Source organism: Trachurus japonicus, chromosome 22 (assembly GCF_045865225.1).
Source record: "Trachurus japonicus isolate A0001 chromosome 22, Traja_1.0".
In the NCBI taxonomy this organism is placed as follows: domain Eukaryota; kingdom Metazoa; phylum Chordata; class Actinopteri; order Carangiformes; family Carangidae; genus Trachurus; species Trachurus japonicus.
This window is the reverse complement of record NC_140928.1, coordinates 22505478-22531622: the sequence shown is the minus strand read 5'-3', so window position 1 is coordinate 22531622 and position 26145 is coordinate 22505478. Positions and strand designations below refer to the sequence as shown.

At 46.6% G+C, this 26145-nt stretch overlaps 1 protein-coding gene across 3 annotated transcripts in view; it reads right to left on the bottom strand.

The window, feature by feature from the left end:
• runx3 (RUNX family transcription factor 3) overlaps positions 1–26145 on the bottom strand; it is a 46651-nt gene that overhangs the window by 1592 nt on the left and 18914 nt on the right. For 2 of the 3 annotated variants that reach the window (XM_085768472.1, XM_085768473.1), the window contains 5 exons: positions 25713–25954; positions 24786–24942; positions 23033–23137; positions 10736–10882; positions 4675–4749 (listed from right to left, as the gene is read on the bottom strand). In XM_085768472.1, the coding sequence (XP_085624598.1) occupies positions 4675–4749; positions 10736–10882; positions 23033–23137; positions 24786–24942; positions 25713–25954 (726 nt within the window). The remainder of the gene's footprint in view (positions 1–4674; positions 4750–10735; positions 10883–23032; positions 23138–24785; positions 24943–25712; positions 25955–26145) is intronic. The other variant, XM_085768474.1, reaches the window with a different exon arrangement.

Here is a 26145-nt window from a genome sequence, read left to right as displayed (position 1 = left end):
AAAGAAACAAAAGGTTGGAAAAAGTCGAGAGACACTGAGCCATGAATGAGAAGTGCTGTTGTGATTATGAAACAAGGGGCTCAGAAATTTCTCATTTTCTATTATTCTAAAAAAAAAAAAAACAGCCCACATCTCAACAAGAGCAAACCTCTCCAAAACCCCCAATTCTGGGCTCAGATTTCTCGCGATATGCCTGTCCATGGAAATGTTTGCTCAAAGTAATGAACTGAGACATTTTTTTGCTTAATAACAGTCATCAAGCACTGACAGCACATCATCCCACAGCCCCGTGCACAAGACTGAAGTTATGAGAAGGCCCCCTCGCCACAGCCCTCCTACCACTCCTTCAAAAAAGAGAGCAATGCACAGTATTCTGACTCTCTCGGAGCAATGAAAAGAGGCATTGTCAGTGGTGAGGGGTGCTTTGTATAAACACCGATGGCTTGTTGCGGCGTTGTGCAACTCGTCATAAATCATATTTGGGCGACAGAGACAGTCACAATCGCAGACAGAAAAAGGACAATGAAAGGAAAGAAGTTTGGAGAGGAAGAGAGAGAAGTGTGATTCTGTGTGAATATCCTCTAATGTGTATCACAGTCCAGGAGCTGTCAGGATTAACTGCGAAGTGTAATCTCACAGGTAAAAGAGTACAGTTGGACCCAGCTGTTTGGACTTCAGTTTCACCGCACACTCTCTAATTTATTCAGCTGACAAAAGGGAAATAGAAATATTGCTCGAAGGTTTGACTTGGCAGTTTGCTTCTGAGATTTGGGACCGCTACTGTCACCAACTTCGTTCCCTAAGTCAAACACCATATTGCCCCGCTCACTTAGCCGAAGAGTATTACTGGCTGATCTTACATCCTGAGCGTCGGATGTGAACACGTTCACAGTCCTGCAGTCATGTAGGACTTCTGAACACTGCCTGCTGCCACCTGCTGTAGTATTTAAGTTTGGACTGTGATGGAGGGACTGTCATTTATTATGTTTCTGCTGCATATACTTTAAACAGCGTGGGTTGGAATTAGTACGAGGTCGTATCAGTTTTAAGCCACATGGGCCATGTACAGTACAGTAAACCTCTATTGTATTTACCCTCCCTGTTGATTTCTCACATGCTGGCTCCTCCACAGACTTTGCATTATAATGCATCAGGTAGGAGTCTTGGCTGACTTGTTCAGCATGTTGAGTCTTTGCGCTCGTGACACTCAGATATTTTGGAAGAAGATAAAGGTGGCTAAAGGCCAGGCTGAAATATTCTCCAACTGTAAACGCCCTGATTCTGCTTGTACTCAGCGACTAGTGAGACTTCCTCATACCGTGCTCGTACCCGGTGTCAGCATGCGGTATGCTCCATCCTCACCTGCCACACACACACAGTCTTGCACCCACACACACACCTCTCTGTCCATGGTTATTTGTTTGTCCGCATGTGGCTTTCATGGGTCCGATGTGCCCACATGACTGCAAGTGTAAAATGTGGATTTGGATGGCAGAGAAAAGAGAGCTTGTATTTGTGAAATAGCAAGCGGTTGCACGCCACAGCCCTGAGGGGGGAGAATGCCAAACTTGCGTGCCACAGTCTTGTTCAAATGTCTTTTCCCTATGTCTGGAGAACCGGGTCCATTTTCAGCTACAAAAAAAATCTGTTCCTTTGCAATTTCCATGGCCCCTGCAAGACTCTCTCTCTCTCTTTTTTTTTCAACAACACACTTATACAGTTGAATTTCCTCTTCTTTTGGGATGAGGGAGTTTGGTGGTGGTGGGGGGGCTGTTTCTTTTTCCAGAGACTACCAAGCACTGGAGTCAGGCTCCATATCTGATTTCACGCGAGGAAAATCCAGTCTTCAGCTGCTGTTGATTCGGGTGAAGTGGAGTCGGCCCACTAATTCCTACCGGACTCCCAAAAAGCCTTTGCTCTCTCTCTCTCTCTCTCTCTCTCTCTTTCTCTCTCTCTCTCTGTCCCTTCCCCTTCACCTCTCTCTGTCTGTGCTAAATTTAGGCTTCAGGGTGAAGCTGGGGAGGGGATTTGTGGCGTGGGCACTTGATGTCTCTGACTGCTGCGGCCCACCCCGCTCATGATCTCCATTTAATTGGAGTCGGTGGAAACGTGTTGGCTAAACTGCGGTGGGGATCGACTCCTGTGTTCTGTCAGCGGAAACTGGACTGGACACTTATCACAACACCTTAATGGGCTTGTGCAGTACCAACCTATTGGCTGTGAGCCAGAGGGAAGGCTGCTACCACTATACTCTTTACAGTACAGTAGCTCCCTCTGGAGGAGAGGGCTAAACAAACTGCTCTGTAATTGAGAAGCAAAGTTTTGCAGTCTGCTTTTTCTCCCTCTTAACCATGTTGCATACCTTACTGCATCCCCACCCTCCCCCACCCAGTATAAGTACAGGCTTCACTGTTGTGGCTGTGGTGAGAGTGGTGTATCTTTGGCAGAGAGGGTCTTCCTAACTGAGCCTAGTAGTAGCTGCCTGTAACCTCTGCGGCCTAAAACCACACATGATCTCCATTAGGCTCATCTGAAACGTGTTGGCTAAATTGCAGGGACAGGAGAGGGGATGGACCCCAGAGGGCTAGCTGGCACAGTCTGCCGTCTGTGATGTTCCCAGTCTATGAAGCGGGTAGCTGGGAATCAGGGTTTTTATAGAGAACATAGTGTTCCAGCGCTCTCCCTTTCTCTTTTCTCCTCTAGCTCTGAAGCCTAGCGCCACACACTTAATTCTGCGGCACCAAGGGTGGAGTCCTCCTCCTCCTTTTTGCTTAGCTCAAGAAGTCCACTAGTCCACAGTCAAGCGTGTAACCCAGATATGACGTGAGGTTTGCCTCATTTGCTTATGGGAGAAACTGATTTTGGTTGTTAACATAAGGGCAAGTTTGAGGCGGCCACGTCTGTGTGTAATTGCGCTCGGCGCAATGTGTGTATATGCGTGTGTGTCCGCATGTGGTGGCTGGCAATGGAGAGATGCAAATCCAGGCGCTCACCTGTGAAATGTTTACTCAGGCTTGATGCAAACTGTGACGGCCAGCGCCCAGGGAATGGTGTCTCAGGCAAATAAGTGGAGGAAAGGAAAAGGAGAGCAAACGCTTCAGCCTCATCCAGCTACATGTAAAGACACACTGTGCTGTGCAGCGAGGTTGTTTTCTAATCATCTCCCTCACATCCTCCCCAAGCAGACTCTGCTGTGCTGCAGTATGGATTTTTTATAACCCTTGTCAGAGGGGAAGAGCGTCTGTTTGATTTACTGACTGGTTTGGGTGGTTTGAACGGATGTCATGGGATGCCATGAGGATGAGCTGTTACTGTTGATAACAGGGTGATGATGACAGGGCAGCATAATGTGAGGGCAGAGCCACTGCTGCACAGGCCAAAGAACAAGAGACCCAAATGAACACAAATGATCTCCAGGTGTTTATTTAAGCACCAAGGCTATGGGGCCGGAACATCATGTCGTATGCAAATGATAATCACCTCTGTACTGTGACACCGTGGTCAACAGCCCCAAAGCCTCATCCATGTTCAGCACTACTTCACCATGTGAGCGCAGAGGATTTTGCATGTCTCCAACTTGTGACGTGCAATACAAGCAAGGCCAAAGGAGGTTTGTGATTACAAAAAACCTGAGATTTTCCTAATGCATCAACAAACTAGGTGACATGATTAATAAGTTTGTTAAGTAAATCCCTGTCTGCGAGATGTGGTATACTCTCTCGTAAAGCTGCCGATGTGATGTGTTTTGCTGCCCATAGAGCATGTTATTGTCTTTGTGAGGATAGAAGGATATGAATACAAATATCGTTCATTGTGTTTTATTCCATAATGCTGCCGCATTTTCTCTGTGCAATTCCAAGTTTAAGCTTTAAGATCTCAAGCCCCATTTTAACTGTTATTGTCACTCACACCATCATGAACATATTATGCTGTTGTGGATCTCGGGCTAGAAAAGGCCTGACTCACTACTCAGGACAAATTGTAGAAAAGAGCTGAAACTTTACTCTCTATCTGATGAAAAAAGATCAGCAAGCCAGATCTGAGTTCTTTCTTTCTTTCTTGCTTTCTTGTGTGTGTCTTAATGTCTGTCCTCATCACAGTGTGAGTGGATGACTCAGCGTGTCTGGTGTGGTTGGTAGTGGTTTCTGGGTAGGGGACGGATAGGAGACTGTGGGGGCTGTTAGACAGCAGCAAAGATCCAAATCACTAAGAATGCAAGGGCAAGAAGGAGAAGAAGAAGAAGAAGAGTTCTGGGATGTCATACAGCCCCACAGGCAAAACGAAACAGACTCCAAAACTGTTACAAAGAATGGCACACCCTGAGATACGCCTGCCTTTCCAGCTTCCCCACTTCAGTAGTTTTAAGTACAAGGGCTGTCAGCATATTAATTAAAATGTTTGGATATCTTCAGTTTGTACTGAGACGTGCTTAAAGATGAAGATTGTTTGAAAGGTGTGAAGTTGGCAGTGCCTTAGCTTAGTAATGAGCTTGTTGTTAGCTGCATCATTAATTAATATTAAAAATAAACAAACACCCTTAGAAACCATTTTCCCATGAACACAATGACAACGCCTTGGTATCAGTTAGGCGTCAGGTCAGGAGCTGACCTTTATGAGAGGTTACACAGAGTACTACGGCACAGAAAAGTTCAGAAGGCCCTTGAAGTGTCTCACCTGGCCATGGTCTCAGGTCCTCCTCCACCTTGCATGTCTTCAGAGCGGGGGTGTCCATTTGATCCTGCCACAGGGCTGTTGTAACACAAAATATGAAGAGTAGGTGAGCACAAGGATCTAAACTTTATGATACAGAAGTCAGTTTGTGCCGGAATGCAGATTCTCGTGAAAGGCAGCTAAATGTGTGGGTGAAGAAGTCGCCGCCTGTTCCATAGAAATTTTAAGACGCTTCCAAAAACCCCTCCATGACAGACTTGTCAAAACTGTCTTGACATCTGGCGGTTTGGAGATGTGTCTTCCTGTCACAGGTTGGCCTCTGCTGACTGAGCACCGAAGACTGGGAAGAGGAGGGGTGGTTTTCTCACCAGAGTGAGACCAGGCTTAGAAAAACATGCTTGATGGGTGCATGGGAGATATTTTTGGGTCTTTCAGGCGAGACACCGGAGAGGCAGCGGAGAGCTGTGAAGGGCAGGACACTCACTAGCCTGTCCAGCCAAGCTGTCAGGAAGTGAAGGAGGGTCAAGGACCTACTGGCCCAACGCGTGGGACCCTGCTTCACACTCAGTGGCCACACCGCAGGAGGCCTGACACAAACAGAGGCTGTTTGCTCTGGGTCTGAGATGGAGCAGTTGTTACAAGACAACTCGCACGGAGCTCTGTGGACACGAGGAGTCTCGCTACATGTCTTGTACACCGTTGCATATTTCTATCGCAGTTCTTTTTCCCTCACATGTACAGAAATATTTTCATCGTAAATACTGAAACCTGAACAGTATATAACCACATTCTTTCTGCATGTAATGACGGCAGCGGCCAACCATGTGTTTCTCCGGCTTCCGCTGTTGAGATACCGCAATATAGTAAACTCCTAACCTCCTGTAGTGGCAATTAGGATGGAGAAGGATGCCAGAAGCAGGGGGTGGGGCGGGGTTGCTGGGCTGTTCACCTATAGCCGAACTGGTCTCAGCATGTGTAACATCTTTGCTTCCCCTGGAGCTCCTCCACTTCCTTTGCAAAGGCCCAAATCAGCACTCAGTCAACGAGAGGTCCTGCACTGTGCCTCACAATGGCAAATTCTTACACATAAATGGCCTTATTCAGAAAGGCTTGCAAGCAGCTGGTACGATTCGCTCAAGAAAATAAACATTTCCTTCAAATATTTTGATTGGCCAGCAGACAACGTCAATACCAGAGGCACAGATTACCCCTGTTAATAAGAGGACCAACCCCCTGGGTGGAGCTGAGGAGTGGGGAAGGAAGGGGCTGAGATGGGAAGAAGTGGCGACTGCGTCACTAATAAGTAGCTTTGGGGTGGTGCCAGTGCAGTTTTGGGGAGGACACAAATAAACACACGCACTGCTTTTTAAAGTGCATGTGTAGATGAAAGGGATGGCTGAGAAAGATGTTTGAGCCAAAATGGAGTCCATCCTCGTGACTCCGGATCCAGCAACGCCTCTGAGACATGTAATGCGCCCGCCGTAATGAAGCGTGTCATTGAGACACAGTGAATGCCGGTCCTTGTGCTGGCTTCCTGCGCCGCTTAGGCCTTAGGCGTCGCAACGGGGAGAGAATGTGAGAGAGCAAGCAAGAGAGAAAGAGAAAGACGCCAGCAAAGGAAGGGGAGAGAAAGAGAGCGTGTTAGAGAGGGGAGGAACACGGCCTTGGCTCAGCTATGTGGGACATTTGATATGTCTTTTGAGCCCTCACTTATAACGTGAGCAAAAACAAACACATGGGCTGAAAAATCCTATGTTCTCTTTGAGAGCTTGTCGTCCTCCCACCCTTCCCCTCACTCCAGACTCAATAGAGACTGTTCATGGCACACATGTAGTTTCTGTAATTGCTGAAATGTAAAACTCGGCCTGACTCTGATGTGAAATTATAACTTACACAAACAGTTGAGTCTGGTAAAAAACAACTTGCTCTCACTTCTCTTTTTTTCCCCCTTTTTTTTCCACCATGGAGGCGGCTTCAAAAAGATTCTTTTTTTTTGTTGGAGAACAGAAACATTTTCAGTTTGAATTATTCATCTCAGGGTCACAAAAAGAGAGTAACCACAAGTGAAGCTTTCAGGCACCATAACAAATAAACTCTGTGGCAGCCATTGACATATTATGTAAATAGTGGAGTGAAGAAGTAAAACAGAGTGTCTAAAGGACTGGTCCAGATTCCTGCTCGATTTGGTTGTATTGGCCTCCGAGGGCCAGCTTCCTGCTTGGGTTTGGCAGAAATCAGCATGAAACCCAACTAGCGTGACGACTATACTCAAAAGTCCACACCACAGCTACCTGACGGTGCTAATTTCCTGTCTCGCTCTTGCTTCTAATTGGCTGATCATGTCATCCTGGATGTGTGAATTAGTGTGAGCGGCAGTAGCGGAGCGCTGCCTCGAACCTGGGGGGCCGGCCAGCTTGTTTATGTGGAGTAAACAGTGTGGTCGCTGTGGACGAGGCAGGAGGGGCTCGGCCGCATTGGCCTGGTCCTCCATCAAACAGGACTTTCTCACGTTAAAGTCCAGTCCAGAGGCCACAGCCTGAACATACTGAACAAGAGGGGCACAGCTGCAGCAGATGTGTGCCAGTTGTGCAGGAGGAAGCCAGAGGTACCAACATTTGTGTTGGTGTCATTAATAGAGGAAAATGTCTGCTCTATTTTAAACAGACATTTGCAAGATAGATGGTGAGCACTTAAACCTGAAAATGATGTGGGTAATTTATTATTTCTGCAAGATTCTACTGACATTTCTAATAACACTGCCACACGGATCATACATTCAGACAGACAGGCACATGTGCACATTCACAAAGACACACACACACACACACACACACACACACACACTTGGGCCCTCATCAAAGCATTGAGCACTTGACTTGATGGCGGAACATTATGCTAGTATCTGATATTCATCTTCAGAGAGGAACACACAGGTGTTGGAACAAATAACATGTTAAATGATACCACCTCAAAAGTGCCAGGACTTTCTTTTTGGATGATTAAATTGCTGCTGTATTTCTCTTTCCCCCTCTCTCTCTCACTGTTAAAACACATTTAAGTTAAAAGAGCCGCTTTCGTCTCGGCTGTCTGTTAGAGGCTGTGCCAGGGGCTTGTTGAGTTTTGTCTGCATTTAAAATGGAACAAGGTAAAACTGGAATCTGTTTTCTGCTTTACACTTTGAGGGAAATCAATGTTTCTATCGGCTGCCTGCTTTTCTTGGTTGGAAAGAACCGTGTGTAGATTCAATAGAGCAACGGCACGGTTAGATGTAAGTGGATGAACTGTGTGTTGTACGAGAGCAAGGGAAAAAGCTGCCACCCACAGACACATATAGTATACACATGTACCTCACTTGAGGTTTTGAAAACCAGAATAACAATTTAGTACTTGATTGTCTCAGTGTCAGATTTGCTTGACTGCACTAGTCGAACCACGCATTCTCAACCACACACACACTCCCTCTGCCCTCGCTGAGAATCATTCCACATGTCTAGCAGGCTTACCTGTGGCCACTGAAGAACAAAAACAAGCAGCAAATGCAGCGTCTGCCAGCGTGCAGGAATCCTGTCACTGCATGTACTGTAATGAGCTCTTAATTACCCTGTCTGTCTGGGCCACTAAGGGAGAACTTGCAGCGCTAGCACGGAATTTTGTCTGTGTGTGTGTATGTTTTGTGTTTTCAATGTGCCTGTGTTGCAATCATCTCTGTGTGTGTGTGTGTGATTTAAGAATCCAGGGTAGCGTTGAGCAGATGTCTTAAGACCTGTCTTGTTGACAACGAAACTGAGACAGTGTTTCATGGCTCAGACAAACAAAATGAAGCAAGGCGGCTTTAGGAGGAGATGACACTGTATTTTCTCATTTGGTCGTCTTCAAGGGGAAATGCAAGGTCCCAGCACTGGATAATGGAAAACATCTTTTGTAACAGCAAGACGGGAATCCACTTAATTATAACGTGTTGATGGGCCGATCTATTACCCAGCCATTCCCAAACAAACAGGCCCCGGGATTTAAAGTATCTGCAAAATACACCAGTGTCTGGCACGGCTGCCAGAAGCAGAGACGTGTGTACTGTTGATATGTAAACATCTCGCTGTGTCTCTGAATGGGACTTATTACAACAAAGTCTATTTTTGTTTGGGCTTTGCTTGTAGTACTGTAGTGTTGTTGTCTGTGCGCGATTCCTTCACGTACAGGAGTGCGATTTGCGAGCCGACATAGATCCCCAGTCTGCCGCTCAGACACTCCAACAGATAGACGAGGTGGGAAGGGCCCTCTGCTCTGTTATTTAATTATTTTACCACTCTTGCCCTGCGGTATGCCGTCATGATGGTAATACCACAGATTAAGGTGTGTGGTTTTTACAGCCCTTCCCCTCCTCTGTCTCACTCGCACACACACTTCTTATAGACGGCCTCCAGTCTCTGGCAGCTGTAACGTGAAGCTCAAGGCCTTTGCAGCCGCTGACAGTTCCAACTGATGTTAATATGTTGTGTCTGCCCACAGCGCATACACTGTACATGTGTGAGTTGCAACATTGCAGCGCTTTGAAGCCTGACAAGCCCATGACGCTCTAATTCCTGCCCTAATCCTGTGCGAGGCAGACGAGAGCAGAGCAAAGAGCTGCTCTTCGTCTGCTGTCTGGACCAAGTCTGTACACCTCTCCTCGCCGACTGGAGCAAACCCCCCCTCCTCACCCCACACCCCCACACCCCCCGTTTTCAAGTCAGCCCTCAGAAACCTAAAGCTCCCAGTAAAAGCTTAGCTGCAGGGGGCTTTTTATTGGCAGACAACGTACAGGGCTCATGCCAAACTCTAAACCATCAGAAAATTATCATCACAGTGGCTGTATTGTGTTGAAGCTCCGCACTGTTTATTTTCAGCGTAACCCGTCGATGGTGTTTCTAAAATGGCCGACATGTTTTCTGTTCGGCACAGGCTGTGCAAGGGAACCAAATCAACGTCAACAGTAAGTAAGGACATGGTGGGGGGGGGGGGGGGGGGGGCAAAAGACCCTGTGTTCTCCACAGTCAGCTGTTAGATAGGACCCATACTGGTGACTCAGCGCTGGCTAAGCTAAGCACAAGGCCAAACACTAGTGGATGACTGTGATACACACTGATAGACTTCCACCCACACATGGCCCAGTGCTCCCAAACAAGTCCTCCTGTACACAGCAACATGCTGATACAAAGGTAATGAGGTTCATTAGCTAGCATGAGAACCGGAGAGTGGGCGTGTGAGGAAAGCATTGTCTGTGTGTGTGTGTGTGTGTGACGTGTGTGTGTGTGTAAGCGCAGGCCTAGGTGCGTGTATGTGTGTGTGTTTAGTCTGCAGGCTCCCAGTCATGGCATCCTGTTAAAAACGGCTCTGACATATGATGGAGAGTGAACACTCATCCTCACTCCAAACCATCACCCACGCAGATGTCCACAGCACACACATATGCTTGAAACAACCCCCCCACCCCCCCTCCACCCCTCTTCCATCGCACCACCTCAGTCTGAGTCTCAGTCTGAGAGTGACGTGATTGCCAAGGTAGCGGGCGGCTGCTACATTCCTGAGGCTGTAGTGTGTGGTGTGCAGAGGCCAGCCTCAGCACCCAGGCCAAGCTGGGCTGGCAGCGCCCGCCGTGCCACCTGGCCATAGACTCAACCCTGCACTCTGTGGGGCCTGGACCCACCAGGGCAGGGCATCCAGGGACAGAGCGGACATGAGCTTCCCCTCAAACGGCCAATACATATAACAGCTCGCAGATTAGTGGAACAGAACTCAGAGTCCCCCCGTGAAGGAAACACACATGAAGGGCACTTGGCTCGGTGTAACGCTGGGAAAATGGTATGTGCTGTGTTGATGTGTAACAGATTTGTAGTACAGATTACTTACCACTGCCCAATAAAACTAAACATGTTTCTTTTGTTAAAGTAGGTATTTATTTTTAAGTGCTGGCAATTAATATGAGTTGTATTTACGGTGTGTGTGTGTGTGTGTGTGTGTGTGTGTGTGTGTGTGTGTGGTGATTGCAGGGATGTTGGCTGCAGTTGTGTGGATCAGTGCTCCTCACCTTGTGTGGTGCTGAGGTGGGTTTGGTGGATGGGGCGGGGATTATTGTTCACTTGGCCTATTCGCATAGATCGCTGGTAGCGCTCGATCTCTGACAGCCTGTCCGAGAACTGCATCTTCTGGGTGTCTTCCATCTTCACTCTGTGCCCTGAAACAAGCGACATGTGGAGTACGGGTAAGAGAGAAATCAAGGACTTGCCAGTTGACCACCTACACAACCAGGAAAATGGCACAAATGGCACTTTTTTTATGTTTCCAAAGTTATAAAAAAAACAGCAAAAACAACAAGAAGAATTCTTTTGGAAGACTTCTCCTGAAATTAACAAACTGAGCCAGGCAGTTTAACACATCCTGGCGAAAACAACCTCTCGTTGCCTGTCTTAACTGTAATCCATTTGAAATTGACTTGAACTGTGAAAACCATCAATATGCTCCATTTTTGATTCACACACATTCACACAGGAGTAAATATATAATAGGAAAGAGAAACAGAAACACTGTCACCATGTTTTTCAGCTTCCAAATACAAAAATATTATTAGAATGGCAGCAGACCTTGAAGTACATTGGCGAGACACTAAGTGTTACCCAAGCTGCACCTGCTGCTGTGTCATCCACAGATAACGACAGTGTAAGTGGTTGAAAATAATTGCTTGAGGAATGTTGTTTTCCGGCCGAACCTACACTCTGAGAAATAATAAACTATAAGTTGTTACATTTGACATTTCTGTGAACTGATGAAGAGAAGTGATGTTATCTCGCTTAAAAAAAACAATAATTGGTGAGTCTATCTGCCTCCTCTCACTCACACACACACACACCCACACACACATTCAGGTCTGACTGACAGAGCACTTAGTCAGAAGGAAACACCCAGACAAGGCTACCAAACCATGTAGTCATCAGTCTTGAACAGAACAGACAGAAAGCGAAAGATTGCAAGAAGTCGTGTAGGTGTGTATGTGTATGTGTGTGTGTGTTGGTGTACAGTTTGTGTGCAGGAGGTGAGAATTAACCGACTGAAGCAGATGTGCTGCATCTCTTTTGTCCAGACTCAGAGAACTAACCGACACACTTAGAGCCCTTATCACTTTGATGTCCCCTTCAGGGAACTGGCAAGAACCCCCCCCCCCCCCCTCCCTCTGATCATGCCTTTTATGTAGACACATGTATGCTTATACATGTACAAATACACATGTTCACCCGCACACACATGCAAACACACCTTAAATGTCAGACGTGAGTGCGGATGAGGGCTTTGTCTCTAATGGGAGGAAGAGATTTTAATGTAACTATCAATGCACCAAAACTGTGTGTGTGTGAACCAGCATGTATACATTCTGTGGTTTTCTCCCTGGCATCTCTACAGAGTGGCCTAATGTGAAGTAATGGCTGGATTTGAATATTTTATCACTATATAAAGGGGGCAAGGCAGACGGACCAATATGGATTTTGCCCGTCCTTTCTCTCCACTGACCCATGGGCAATATATCTTCCCTCAGAGGCTGACCCATGGGTAAAGTTTCCTCTCGTTTACCGCTCTGTCCATTTGTTGGTGCCCACCACCACCACCACCACCACCACCACCTCCCCTCCAGCCTCTCTCTACGAACTACATATTAATATCTAGCTTTGATGCCCCCCTCCCCTCCCCTATAATGCACATGCATGCAGATACATACAGGCGCTGAGACAATGTCTGACCAGAAGCAGGCTCTGAAATCAATCTCCTTGCTGTCCAACGTCAAAATGCAGCACTGAATACGTTTTTTTTTTCCCTCACATACACACACACACACACACACACACTGATCAACTGTTACGTTGCACTTTACTTGTGTGAGAAAGAGAAAGAGAGTCAGTCATGACTAATATGTCTGAGCAGAGACAGCAGTTCTGTTGCTGCTCTCCAGCTGTTTGTTTTCCCCAGCAGTAGGATGTGGGACGCCAGAGTGTGTCTGTGTGTGCACGGCTGCGCGTATGATTCCACCCGCCGGCCCGCCGGTTTGCTCCGTGCTGTTACTCAGGAACATGTCCTGGGCGGCGGACACACACCCCCTCACACACACTCGGTAATATCTTTTTTATTCACGCTCACATGCGTGGCGGCCAGTCTGCCTTCTCTTTAAACTGTGATGGAAGGAATGAAGGCCAGTGATTTAACTCTCTCGCACACACACACACACACACGACACACACAGTGCCAGGTCCAGTCTCCATCAGCCACATAGACACTGCGGCTACTGTCTGTTCCAAGCCAGAGCAGGGGCGGCCAGGGGAAGCAGCCCTCCAAATATAGCCCCTATATGTGTCCTTGTGTAGTTATTAAGAGATTTACACCACCTCAAACGGCTGAGGTCAGGGAAATGATACATCCCACTGCTCTCTGGTTGGAAAAAAAGACAGACAGGCAGGAAAAAAAAAGATAATTGGTCAGTTTTTCTGTGGCCAGTGGTAGTCTAAGATGAATTGGCTGGCTCTTTAGGGATGAAAGTGATCATTCAACTGCCCACAAACACACACACACACTCATACACTCATACACTTGAGCCTAGCAGTGGATCCTGTGGCCCAATTCCAGCTGGCAAGGACACATTACATTTGGCGACACACTGTTCATAGCGTCCAGCAGGGGGTTTAGTGGGCTGTGAAAAGGGGATTTTTTTTTTTTTTAGGGGAGCAGAGGCTTCATTAGAACGAGGTTTGGAGCTCATTTACCCAGAGACCACAGTCACCGTTTACACCACTAATCAACTGAGAGGCAGCTGAAAACTTTTCCTCCTTTATCTCATTTCATCTCATTTTTAACTGTAGCTATAAAAAGTCAACTTTTTTTTTCTTTTAATTTTGCATCTGTGTGAAAAAGATAATAAAATCCTGTTTACTTGTATATTGGCGTGAGTTTGAGTTGAGGCGTTAACACTTACTCACTGTTGAAAAGTTTTAATGACTGTCTCTAAATCATCACAGTCAGAGGCTGGAAGAGAGAACGTGCATCCTCCTGTTAACCCCGGTGTTAATACGCTCTCTTTGGCCAGTTGACCCCGACGGTAGCCACAGCGTTTCTGCTCTGACCGCCAACATTTGACTTGTATCTACTCTGCAGGGCCAGGGGCCAGAGGGGTGCAAGCGCTGCACACACCAGCCCCTTTTTTCAGAGGGGTTTCTGTGGTCGGATTAATATTTAATGTGTCAGGGTGCACTTAGGAAAGAATGCCCTTGTTTTTCTCTCTATGATATCATAACCACAAGATAGAGCTGGGAGATGGGGGCCAATGCACACATGAGGCCTAAACAGCAGCGCTCAATACGCACCCAGACCCGAAATGGATGCTAAAGGTTGTAGATTTACTAGCCTCCTCTCAGAGTAGCGGTCGCATCATCTGAAAGCATTATGGAGGTCTATGAAGAACGAATAAAATGCTTGATATAAAATGTCTGGTATTAACGATGTAGTGAGAGGCGATGGCTGTGTTTTGAAGAAATGGGTGTGCCGTTCTCAGCCCCGCTTTGTTTTCTGCAAGTGTGTGTGTGTGTGTGTGTGTGTATTTCCTGATAATGTTCTATCTCTGCTGCAGAATAACTTGAAATGTTGCTTTGCTCCTTTGCCCCAATTCTTTTAGGCGTATGAAAATGGGTTCAAGTGTAAATGATTTGAAAAGTGTCAAGTCCCCCCCCCACCCGAGATGAGATTGCAGTCCAGACCAGACCACATAAATGGCAAACTACACTGAGCCTTGCCCAGCCTTCCACCTACAAAAGCCAGTATCAGGTCAACACACAGACGGTGTTTGCTCAGTAGGGTGACAGCCGGGCCTTAAACAGGGACGCCGCAGCTCTATGATCACCCGCTTCCTCTCTTCATCCCGCACTTTTTCCTCTCGTTCTCTGTCGGTTTGTCTCCGTCTCCATTGAAAGAAAGAAACATATGTTCGCGTCCAAAGGGAGACACATTAGACACAAGCTCTTTTTAGTGAAGGGCTGGGTGCTTTTTCAGGGGCAAAGTGAAACTCTATCTGGATGGCAAAGGGCAATACGTGCTTTGGCCTGAACCCAAGTCTGCTCTGAATATATTTGAAGTGTAAATATTTGTATTTGACGTATAAATGGACTTGATAGGCCCCTGATAAGAGACTAGAATTGATTTGGAGAGCATGTATCACACCTAACACTGAAAACTATGTCTGGATTGTAAAGGTCTGTTAGTATGGTATAGGATTACTTGCAAATGTCTGGGTAGTGTAAGAAGCATTTCTGATTCCAATATCTAAGGGCTACAAAATGGCAGCTGATTGAAATATTTATCTTTTTTTGTTTTGTTTTGCTACGCCGCTTTACTTCAGTAACCACAACTGAAAATGCATATACTGTAGCTCTCCCTTTAGCCGAGGGAAGCCCAATGCCGCGTGTGTTCATGTACTGAAAGTCGTGTTGCAAAGTTGTGAACTCAGGAGTGGCATCCTCATAAAAAAGCAGCGTGATGTGGAGCGGCAGTTGAACATATGTTGCAGCGAGGCCTACTTGCCTACATGCAAACTTCCGTTTAACCTCAACAGACACTGGGGACGTTTCAACATCTGTTGAGCAAAAGCCTTGTACACCTGTCTTCCTCTTCCTCCTCTCTAGCGGACCTGAACCCCCCTGTGTTTTCGTTCCCACCCTGATTCTTTCCACCACGTTCTTATACACTTCCCTTTTCAATCTATTACTTGCGTCACAGCATGGCTCAGAAGGCATCCCTAACAGCACGCGCGTTTGGGCGCCACGATTCCCGTTGCCACCAATCACACAGTTGGGTATTTACAGTGAGTGGGGCAAATCAAAGTTCTTGTTTTGAGGCTGACCCTGAAGGATGTGGGTTTTACCCTTGGCTGATGATTGTGGCTGTCTCGTCTGGGCCTTCGTGAGTCGATGCTTGCCGCACAGGCATTGCACTAGTTTACACTCATTTACATAACACTCTCATAATACTTTCAGTATGAATGCATTCAGTTTTTACGACTATATCATAACCATGGATTAGATGAACAAGCTGTTTGGACATAAACATAGTTGTGAGTTAAAGTGTTATTCATCAATACGGCTGCAATGAATACAGTGGCAGAGTTGGGGTTTTTTTTGGTTTTTTTTAATGGAAATATTATTCCCTAAGCTTTCAGGAGCAGGTCACCAAAAGTTTTGGCACACTTTATCTGTAGTCCACCCTCTGTGGCAACAGCTGCGGGATCATCTGGTCCCTCAGGCACATGCATCAGCCTCTCTCTGGGGACATCAGCAGTGTGAAAATCCCCCTCGCAGGCCTGAAAACAAGCTGCTCACAGCGGAAGTTGCTACATGAGACTGTTTGAGCAAAGAGCACAGCCTTCCTTTTCTGATAAGGGGATAAAGCTATTTGCGTGTGTGTGTGTGCAACAGAAGCAGTGCCACACAAGGGCAGCCCTACAGCCAGGCAGGTTGAGGCAGGCAGGGCGAGGGAAGGGGTGCCAAAATGAGGCCCAATGCACCCGGATTCTCTAACAATACATCAAGGCCCGTAGCATGTTCACAGCAATCATCTCTCTTTTGTCCCACCATTTCTATACTCTGTGTGTGTGCGTGCGCGTGTGTGTAACTGTGTAACTCGGGAGTTGAGGCATGTTGGGGGTGATACGAGCGGGGCTGTTTTCAGGCGTTTTTGGCGGCTTGCCTGCAGACTTTGTAGATTTCCCAGTGCTGCTGCTGCTGCTGCCGCTGCTTTGGCCTTGTCGAGCACAGAAGGCCTATTTGGCTGCGGTGACAGATCATATTAGAGCAATAAGCTGTTTTGAGTGTGTTATTTTAGCTCTAATGTTGAATGGGGTTGTTGTGCATCTTGTTCTGTGTGTGTGTATGTGTGTGTGGTAATCAGGTTGTTCTAAGCAGCGAGATGCTGGGGGAAAGGTGGGGGCCTCACAAGACTGTGGGAAAGGAAAGCAAGCCGCCGCTGTCACATACATCAATGCGACGCCAGCAGATGTGTCAAACGTCTTTGCGTTCACACCTCTGTGCATACTAGCTCACTCACAATAATGTGCAACAAGCACACATTTGCCCCTAAACATGCACCCGCGCAGTTCCACAGAATGACAATTGATATTCCAGGGTGGTCAAAATAAATGTGTGAAATTTGAGATGTGTGAAATTTCCACTGTGTAGACAAGCAAATATTTTACCATCAGTGCTTTCTCTTAAGTTATCACGCCGTTAGTGGAGCGCTGCAGTAATGTGGAAGGGTTGTAAAGATTGACCTCTGCTTCTCTGTGATGTTTGCAGCTTATTTTGAAGAGCCAAGGCTTTCCTCCGTGTTTACCCACAGGATTACAACCTTCTCTGCTTCTGGAACCGAAAGAAAGATCTTGCTACACCTATTATTTGCTCACTGTTTCTAACCATTAAGGTCTGAAGAAATAAATATCGAAACCACAGGGTGGTGGTACGCAGAGTCTTTTCCAGTAACCAGCAGGTGCCTTCTTCCCACAAATTGCCCCCCTCCCCCTCCCCCTGCCCCTCCCCTTCCCCACTCCTCCCTGTCCCCACTGCCCTAACACAGAAAACGGTTTATTGTCATAATGCAGCGGGGGAGAAAATATTCCTCCACTCATGGGCCATTTATTTTTCTAAATGCAGATCGGAACTTTTATTGAATTACGGCTGAAAGGTCGTAATGGCTCCCTCCTGTATGGGTCAGTGTAAATAAGGAAGAGTGAGCACATACAGAGTGGGCATTTTACTTCCCTTCATAGGTAGGTAAACAGGAAAGACGCTTGGCTGGTGAGTTTAGAGGGGAGTGGGAGGGGGGGGGCAGTAGGTGGAATAGGAGCAGGAGAGAGCGGGGTAGTAGCGTCGGCCGAGCCTCTCAGTTGATTCTCAGAAAATGTTTTCTACTTGCATCATCAGAGTGAATTAAAAGCACTGTCTGGGGCGTCTGTAAATAATTTTCGTAATTCCTACTGTGTCCCGCTGTTCTATTTGGCGTCAGCAAATATAGGGTGGAAATTTTTGTCTGAGTGGAAAAAGAGGGGGCATTTCACCCCGAGGCTATTGTGCGTCTGCTTCTAAAAGTCAACTGGCCCCGAGGAGACGACACTGCATTTTTTCAAAAATGTTAGACAAAGTTCTTCTTTTTTCCTGTTTTTTAACAGAAACTTGTGCAGTGGCGCTGCAGCGACACGCCGCAGAGCAAACAGAGGCAGCAAGAAAATAGAAAAAGTGCCCGTATTAGACTAATGGCTATATTTTCTTTGTTTATATCTCAGTTTAGTTGAGGTATTTAGTCTAATTGCATCTGCTTTCACAGAGAAGCTTAAGTAAAAAAGCCTAAGCAGGATTACCAACAGCTGTGCATGTTGGGGGGGCTCTCGAAGGAAGTTGGCCTCAAAGCTTCTAGATGTGGTTAAGGTGGTAACAGTGGTCAGAGAGCCTCCATCTCAGTCCTTTATTTACCTCCCACAACAAAATTTGATTATATTACAGATGCTTTCATGTCTGTGCTATCACACGTTAATGACTCTGACAACAACAGCCCTGCGATCACTCATATCTCCCATAAAAAGACTTACAAATCTCTCACAAAATAGTCAACCATAGAGTGTGTGTGTGTGTGTGTGTGTGTGTGTGGGGCTGTTATGCGCAGACATCCGGCATCACTACTGGAGGAGACTGTCCTCACCCGCCACCAATCACAAGTCTCAGACCTCAGAATGTGGCGAATGTTTTGTCCCGACACACGAGTTCCTCGCTGAAATCAATCCAGTCCTATTCATTTTTGCACTGCTGCATTCCAGTGGATTTATCAGTTGACCAATATTTGCTCTACTTCTAATCACTGCAGCCAAGTGTGACGCGGCTGGAGCGACCCCCAGGGAGGAGAAACGCCACAGTCGGCAGCCTCCAGTCGCTGCAGACGCCGAAGACTGTCATTTCTGTGGAGAGGACATAAAATCTCCCCTTTATCTGTTCTCATCTGTCTGAGTGGTACTGAGGCAACTGTCTTCTCTACTAAATCATGAAGTAGGTGGTCATGAGTTTGATTGTTGAGGCGAGCCACAGTTTGTGTGTCTGTGTGTGATTATGTGCGTAGGCCTCCATGTCTCCAGGTTATACATCTGGGAGTCATGGTGAGCCATTAGCAGTCAGGAAAGCACCCAGCGTCAGACATGCCACTGTTCTTCCCCTCCCCTGGCACTGATACACCTGTAGGCCTTTCTTTCAAAGACACCCATCTCCATTTTCAAACATCAAAGTTGCCTTTGAGAAGAGCAATTCGCACCGAGGGTGAGCCTTTCATGTGATTTGTGGAGCATGGGCGTGGCCCATGGGGCCGACTTAGAGATGGATGCACCTGGCAGGTGCATGAGCCGAGCACCCACACACGCAAATATACACACAACAACGTGCATGCTATCTTTTTGTTTACTTTACAGAGAGACTGCAATATCACAGGAAAAATAACACAGCAAATGTCATTGTTTGTCTATTTGCATACTTTGTACAGTCTGTGTGCCAAATGCAAATAGAATCAACCCGCCAACTCCAACAACCACCCCCATCACTGTGACCCCCCCCCCCACCTCACCTCCACGCCTGCCATTCTCCTCCTAAAGCAGTGTGAACACACCCAGCCGAGCAAATAGAGGCAACAAAACACGACAGCACTTGTGTGATTTTGGTGGATGCCTGGGCCCATGGGTGGGAAAGTGTGTCAGGCCTGTCTGAATGTACATGCACATAACCACAAACTAAGTTTCTCACTTCAATTTCAAAATCATTCTTGCCCAAATTTTATTTTGTCTTCATGTTTTTTTTCATCTTCATATCTCTGCAGATCTGCAGTGGCCTTTTTTTAAAACACATTTTTACACAGAGTCATTCCGTGGAAATGTTTTTTTGTTGTTGTTATGTCTTTTTTTTTTTAACATGTTCACACATTCAAATACCAACATAGTAACCATTTCCTCAGGCTCCACCTTCCTCCCCACCCCTACCCCCATGCTGGATGTATTATTTCTGAACAGTATTTCACAAGCTGAAAATATTTCCGACCCATCTTCAATCCGTCTGACCTGCGATGAGTTCATCTTTTCTTTCCTGGGGACTGATTTGTCTCAGGTCAAGAGATACAGAAATACTAACAGCCCCTCCCTCGTGGGTAAATAGGCTGCAGCTGATGTCATTTATAAGTGAGAGAGTGAGAAGGGCACCAAAAATAAAGTTGTGGGATTAATTGAGACTAGCCCTGCAGGGTGCATCAAGTGTGTGAGCAGAGTTGCAGAGGCATCTGATACCGGCAACAAACAGGGAGGGTCTTGACACTTAAGTCATCTGCTCTCTCTCTTCTTTTTTTTCCCCCTCTGCATTTCTAACTCAGCGTGTGTTCACTTGCTGTTAGATCTAGCATGTTGTTACGGCTTCTGCTCAGACAGATGTGGAGGGAGCGTTTTCATTAACAGTTGCAACAGTTGTGTTTCCAGTTTGGCCTTGACAGAAGTTTAATAATGAAGAATGAGAGACAGAGCGGTGGTGGGGGTGGGGGGTTGAGGGGGTATGGTGACGAATGCCGGATGTGTGATGAGGAAATCAGAAGCTAGCAGGACAAAAATACTTAGCTGAACATTTAGCCTACTTTCTGTTCAGGGACAGAATGCCGTCTGTGTTATGCCCATTTGTGTGTCTGTGTGTGTGTGTGAGTGAGTCACTTAAAAATACATCGGTGTGCATGTGCTTGCTCATCTATATCTTCCGTACATCTCAGGTGTTTTCAGAAAGCACAGTGTTCCTTGTTACATCGCCGAAGGCAAGCTACTGCTGCAGTCCTGTCCATCAGGTTCTCCTGACTGGATCAGTAAACATTAATAAAAACCTCCTCCCCCGTCGGTGCCAGCTCCCGCCGCTGCTCGGCTGGCAGCCATGCAAATGCAGGCCCTGCACAAACAGCCTGTAAAGCCCGGTGCAGACCGGCCCCGCAGCCTGCCAGCCTGTGGACAGGTGAACGCAGCACAGCCAAGTCTGGCTTCAGGCTGTCTGCACTCTATGAATGCTAAAGCTGAGATGTACAGGCAGCATTGTGTGGTATTGTATAATGAAGAATAGGAGGGGATCAAAGCTGTTTTGGGATATAACTGTCTCCGAGGATGAGATTGCTAATGAAAAAATGCAGTTAGTTTTATGCGTTGGCTACAGCGCCTCTCTGCTCTGGCTCCAAATCTACAACTGCTATAATGTGGTGCCTTGTGGTTAGAGAAGAATCTGATTATTTTTATGGTCCTAATAATGTCTGAATGGTTGTGTGTGTTCCTGTGCTTTGACTGTGCTGTGTCATGACTAGTATTATACTCTCAGAATGTGCCTTACAGGTCCTTTATCTCATCTCAAGTAGACTTATATCTCCAGTGATTTCTATTTTTAATTCTTCAAAACACTCATTTGGCCTGAAAAGTAATCTCAGTCTCAAATCTGACAGCTCAGTCAAACCAATTTAATCAACAACATAAATATGTCATGTTTCTAAATGCTTAATCAAATTAATCAGAATTAGCTGGTTGAATTTCCTGGTTTGGAGAAGTTTTCACAGCAGAGTAACTATCATTTGTATCCCAGAGAAGCTTTGTCCCTGTGTTTTCTGCCATTTGAACATTAAATGGATGTTGATCCGAATCAGACTCTACTGAAATCATATTCAGAAGTTTATTTTCTGTCATTCTATGAATTCTCTCTCAGCTCTGTGCAATAGAGTTTAATGGAGCCCTAAATTCCTCCTGCCCTATATTAAACCGTGTCACTTTATAGCACCCAGCGCCGGTGTAAAAGTAGCACGGCCACTCTGACGCCTCAGCTGAAGCTGTAACATGTTGACAGACAGACGGGAGACAATCTTAATAACGTACACAGTTATTTCCAGCCGAGACACTTGCAGATGCACATGAGCGTGCATTTATGCACAGGCGTACAGTTCTCACTCTTTTTTTCTTCTTTCTCTTAAAGCAAAGAACAATCAAATTGAAACTATCCACACACACAGACACACAGTGTTGTATTATTATCTTGTCCCTCCCTCCTTTGCAGTCACTGTTCTCTTTTATACCTCTGCAAATAGCCTGGCAGGAGCAGGGCGGGGGGCTTGAACCCCTTTCTGTGTGCCCCTCGGCCCCCTCTCTGCCAACGTTTTCCCCCTTGCTACCACTCTCTCTTTCCCTGCTGTGGACTGTTTTGACTGGGCTTAAATCCTCCCCGTCCCTTATGTCCCCCCTCCACCAGCAGCTCCCCTCTATCTAAGACCCTGCTCTCTAGCAACATTATAAACACCAGGTAGCTCATGAAACCCTATCCATCTCGTCTATCCCACCTTGCGCTCGCAAAAAAAAAAAAAAATCATGCATGTGTGCAGTCCTCAGCGACTGACTCATCAGAGCAACGCTGCTCACCATCACCATCACCACCGTCCCTCACACCAGCAGCCGTAGAAACCACATGAGAATGGAGCTGCGGCTGGACGGTGGCGCTCTCGGCTTCAGCATGAGAGCCTCCTGCTGCCAGGCCTAACAGAGGCAGAGTCTGCAGTGTGTTAAATCAGCCAGCCACTTATGTGGTCGGGCAGGTAGGACCCCTCTGGCCAGCACTGGGGAAGGTAGAGGAGGAGGAGGAGGAGGAGGAGGAGGAGAACTCACTGAGCTGAGCCACCTGTGGCTTGGAGACTCACTCAGCTCCTCTTAGTGGTCTTGGGTTATGCCTTAATGTGCTTTACAATTTCCTCTGACTAGGGCCGTCTCTGTGCCCATGCTACACACACACACACACACACACACACACACACACACACACACACACACACACACACACTACACTGCTGTGCTTGTGAGTACAATATACTCTCCTCCATTTAATCTCTAGAGGCTTACCATAACCACTGCAGGCCTAACCCCAGTCTCCATCTAGTCTTAATTCTAATCTCAACCCCAAAACCGAGCCTTAACCTCAAAATAAATCTTGTGCAAACCGTATTTTTGCACATGACCCCGCGAACAGATTTGTGCCTCCACAATGTGACGAATTCATGGCACGCACACTCATATCAGACTACTCCGGCAGCGCAGTTGTTTTAGCATGTCGAGATACTGACGCCCCCGCTTTCACAACCAGGAGTAGCTGCTGCTCGAAGTGGCTCACATCACACCACAATGCGTCTTTGCAAAAAACAAAAGTAGTGTTGGTGTGTGAAACAGAGAGCGTGTTGGTGTGGATGTATGTGTTTACGTGCGTGTCTGCGTGCGAGCGTCTATACTCACTGCGCGGTTCCCGGGGTCCGTCCACGGTGACCTTGATGGCGCGGTGGTAGGTGGCCACCTGCGGCGGTCCGGTGAAGACGGTGATGGTCAGAGTGAAGCTCTTTCCTGCAGCACAGCGACATGTCCGTCACATTTATGGACTAGATTTCACTCTATGAAAAAGCCCTTTCGAATTATCTGTAAAACATTTTTTTTTCATCCTTTTGTTTGCAACAATACCTCACTTTGTTCAAGCTCAAATCATCACCGGCTTTTGTCCCGCTCCAGCCTTTGATTAAAAAAAAAGAAAAAAAAGAGGAAAGAAAGGAGGCCGGAGACCACCTCTTTTGATGGCCTGGACTGTGGGTATGATTTAGATTATTGAGAGAATGTGTTCCAGATTATTCGAAAGGGCTTACAGCAATAGTTTATTGTTCAACAAGACAGGATCTTGCTCCCATCTGCATCAAAGTCCGTGGAGGGGAGGGGAGGGGAGGGAGGGGAGAGGAGGGAGGGGGAGGCTGCGTCAAGCAGCGGTCCGGTGCTCGTCCCCAGCAGCTCAGAGAAAGGCATCTCTTGTTAAAAAGAGACTGCGTGGGAAGAAAAGAAAAAAAAAGACGAGGAATCCTCGGGTGGGGTAATTGACTGCAGAAATGAAAGGTGGGCCGCGTTTTTTAATTTGAAGACTGAACCTATTTTTCCATTCATCAAATCGGTTTATTTATTAAAGGGAAGGAAGAAAAAGGCCGAGAAAGGCTCAGAGAGGATTGATAGAAATGTGTGTTTCAGATGAACATGTTTATGATCAATCAGGTGATTTCATTTATTTTCAGTTCAGGATATTTGGTTATGTTGCTCTGAAAATTTAGATGTTTTGATTTTCCTCAATAGGCTGCTAATACGCCGCAGCAGGCCTATATGCATTAACCACAGCATCCTGCAAACAGGCCCAAAGCTATGTCATGTTTTTATTTAGGGCAATTAAACGTAACACCTCGTGAAAATCTAGTGGGTTTAGTCCGCGTGCACTATGGTGGCGCGGATTGTTTTTGACAGATTTGCCCCCGGGGCACAAATTGTATAACGTGTTTTTTTTTTTTTTTTTTTTTTTTTTTAAACCAGCCCACAGATTCACATCACATGGATAATTATTTGTAGGCTTATTTCCTTAGATTAGGAAAGTTAGACTTTAGTCACATCGCAGTGACGCAGGCCAGATGTTTCGGATGACACTCATGGACGTCAGTTGGCAGAGTGTGGGCACTCGCCGTCCCGGCACCTAAATGATTCCACACTTGCGGTTTTTGTCTTTATAATATGTAGCAGGGCCCAGGCCAAAGCTGACAGAAAAATCATTTAAAAGCTATATTTTAAGGAACATCATGGATACTCGTTTCCTATGTGTGCGTCTGCGCAACATTTCTGGTCACCTGGACATTTAACAATAATTCACATTCACTAAAAAAAATAATAATCCGCTGGCAATTGTCAGTTAGACTCAGAAATATGATCCATAATTATTATTAGGCCTAATACAAGAGTGTTTCCAAATGTTGCTGTAAATGATATTACAGATTATCTCAGTTATTCTGTGTGTGTGTGTGTGTGTGTGTGTGTGTGTGTGTGTGTGTGTGTGTGTGTGTGTGTGTGTGTGTGTGTGTGTGTGTGTGTGTGTGTGTGTGTGTGTGGTTGTGCGCGCTGGCTTGCGCGTGCGCGTAAAAGGGTGTGTGTGTGTGTGTATGCGGTGAGAAAGTGGCAGAGAGTTTCGGCTCACCTCGTCCGCTCCTGCCCACGAAGCGCAGATCGTTGAAGCGGGCCACCTGGTTCTTCATCACGGCGGAGGCATTCCTCAGCTCGGCCGAGTAGTTCTCGTCGTTCCCGGCCATCACCGTGACCAGAGTCCCGTCGGGAACATCACCGAGAGCCACGACCTGTGCGCAGGGAGACGGCGAGCGGTCACTCCGGGTCACCAAACCAAAATGTACACAACTGCGCGCGTAAAACCGCATCCTGCTGCCATGATATTAAACTCGAATATCGTTGCAGTTTCACCACAGTGTCAACAAAAGCTGACACCTCCAACGTAGACTGTTGACATTTAAATCTAAAATTTACAAACACTAGTGAGACATGCATTTAATTTCCTCCTGTTACTGTTTGGCTATTTATCCCCCTTGTGTTCTCATCGGAACTAGTCCAAACACATGATTTACGCTAAACAAGGCTTAATATTGACAAAAGCTACAAATATTTATCTATAAATCACCCAAAGAAAATATAGTTCAGCAAAATCTAAATAATGAAAAAAAAAGAGAAAGAAACAGAGTTCAGATCTCTGTGTCAGAGTTGTTACAGCCTATTTTCAGTCCTCTTGTCTGTAATAATTGTTGGCCCGATTTAGGATGTTATTATTCTGGGTAGTACCGTTTAAAGCCAATAAAACCAAGCTTATCTATGTTTTTAAATAGTAATTTAACATTCTGTACAAATAGCCTATAGCCTACAATGTAAGCACATGCAGGCTCCAGAGCCCTCCCTTATTTATAAATATAAACTATTATATTACCTCCTTAAAATATACGTGGGTGTTCTTAAATCACATTTATTATTCTCATGTAGCCTATTTCACAATTACAAAACCCCACTGTGCCTAATTAAAATAAAAATAGAATAAATGCTGATTAGAAGCCATGTGTCTTGCCTTGAAAGCCACGGGCAGCGTCTTGTTGCACCTCCAGTGAGACGGGAGGACAGAGCAGAGGAAGTTGGGGCTGTCGGTCCGGACCAGCTCGCCGGCGTGGTCCGCCAAGACGTCCACCACGTTCCTGTTGTCCGGTCTTGACCTGAGGGGCCCCGGGGTGGCCATGGCCCCGTTGCCGTCTCCAATCTTACTGCAGGGGAAGGACGTGGAGGGCGGCGTGAACCGTCTGGTGGTGGGCGGCTCTACGGGAATATGCATCACAACAGCTTGGGTCAGTGCCACCTGACTGGCTCGGAGCAGGAGAGAAGGACTCTTTGGGAGAAAAACACTGTTTTTGTTCTTTTCTCTTTTTTTCTGTTTCCTCCACTCGCCGACGGTCTCAGGAGTCCAGAGTGTGAGCGCAGGAGGATGGAGGCGAGAGCGCACTAAAGTC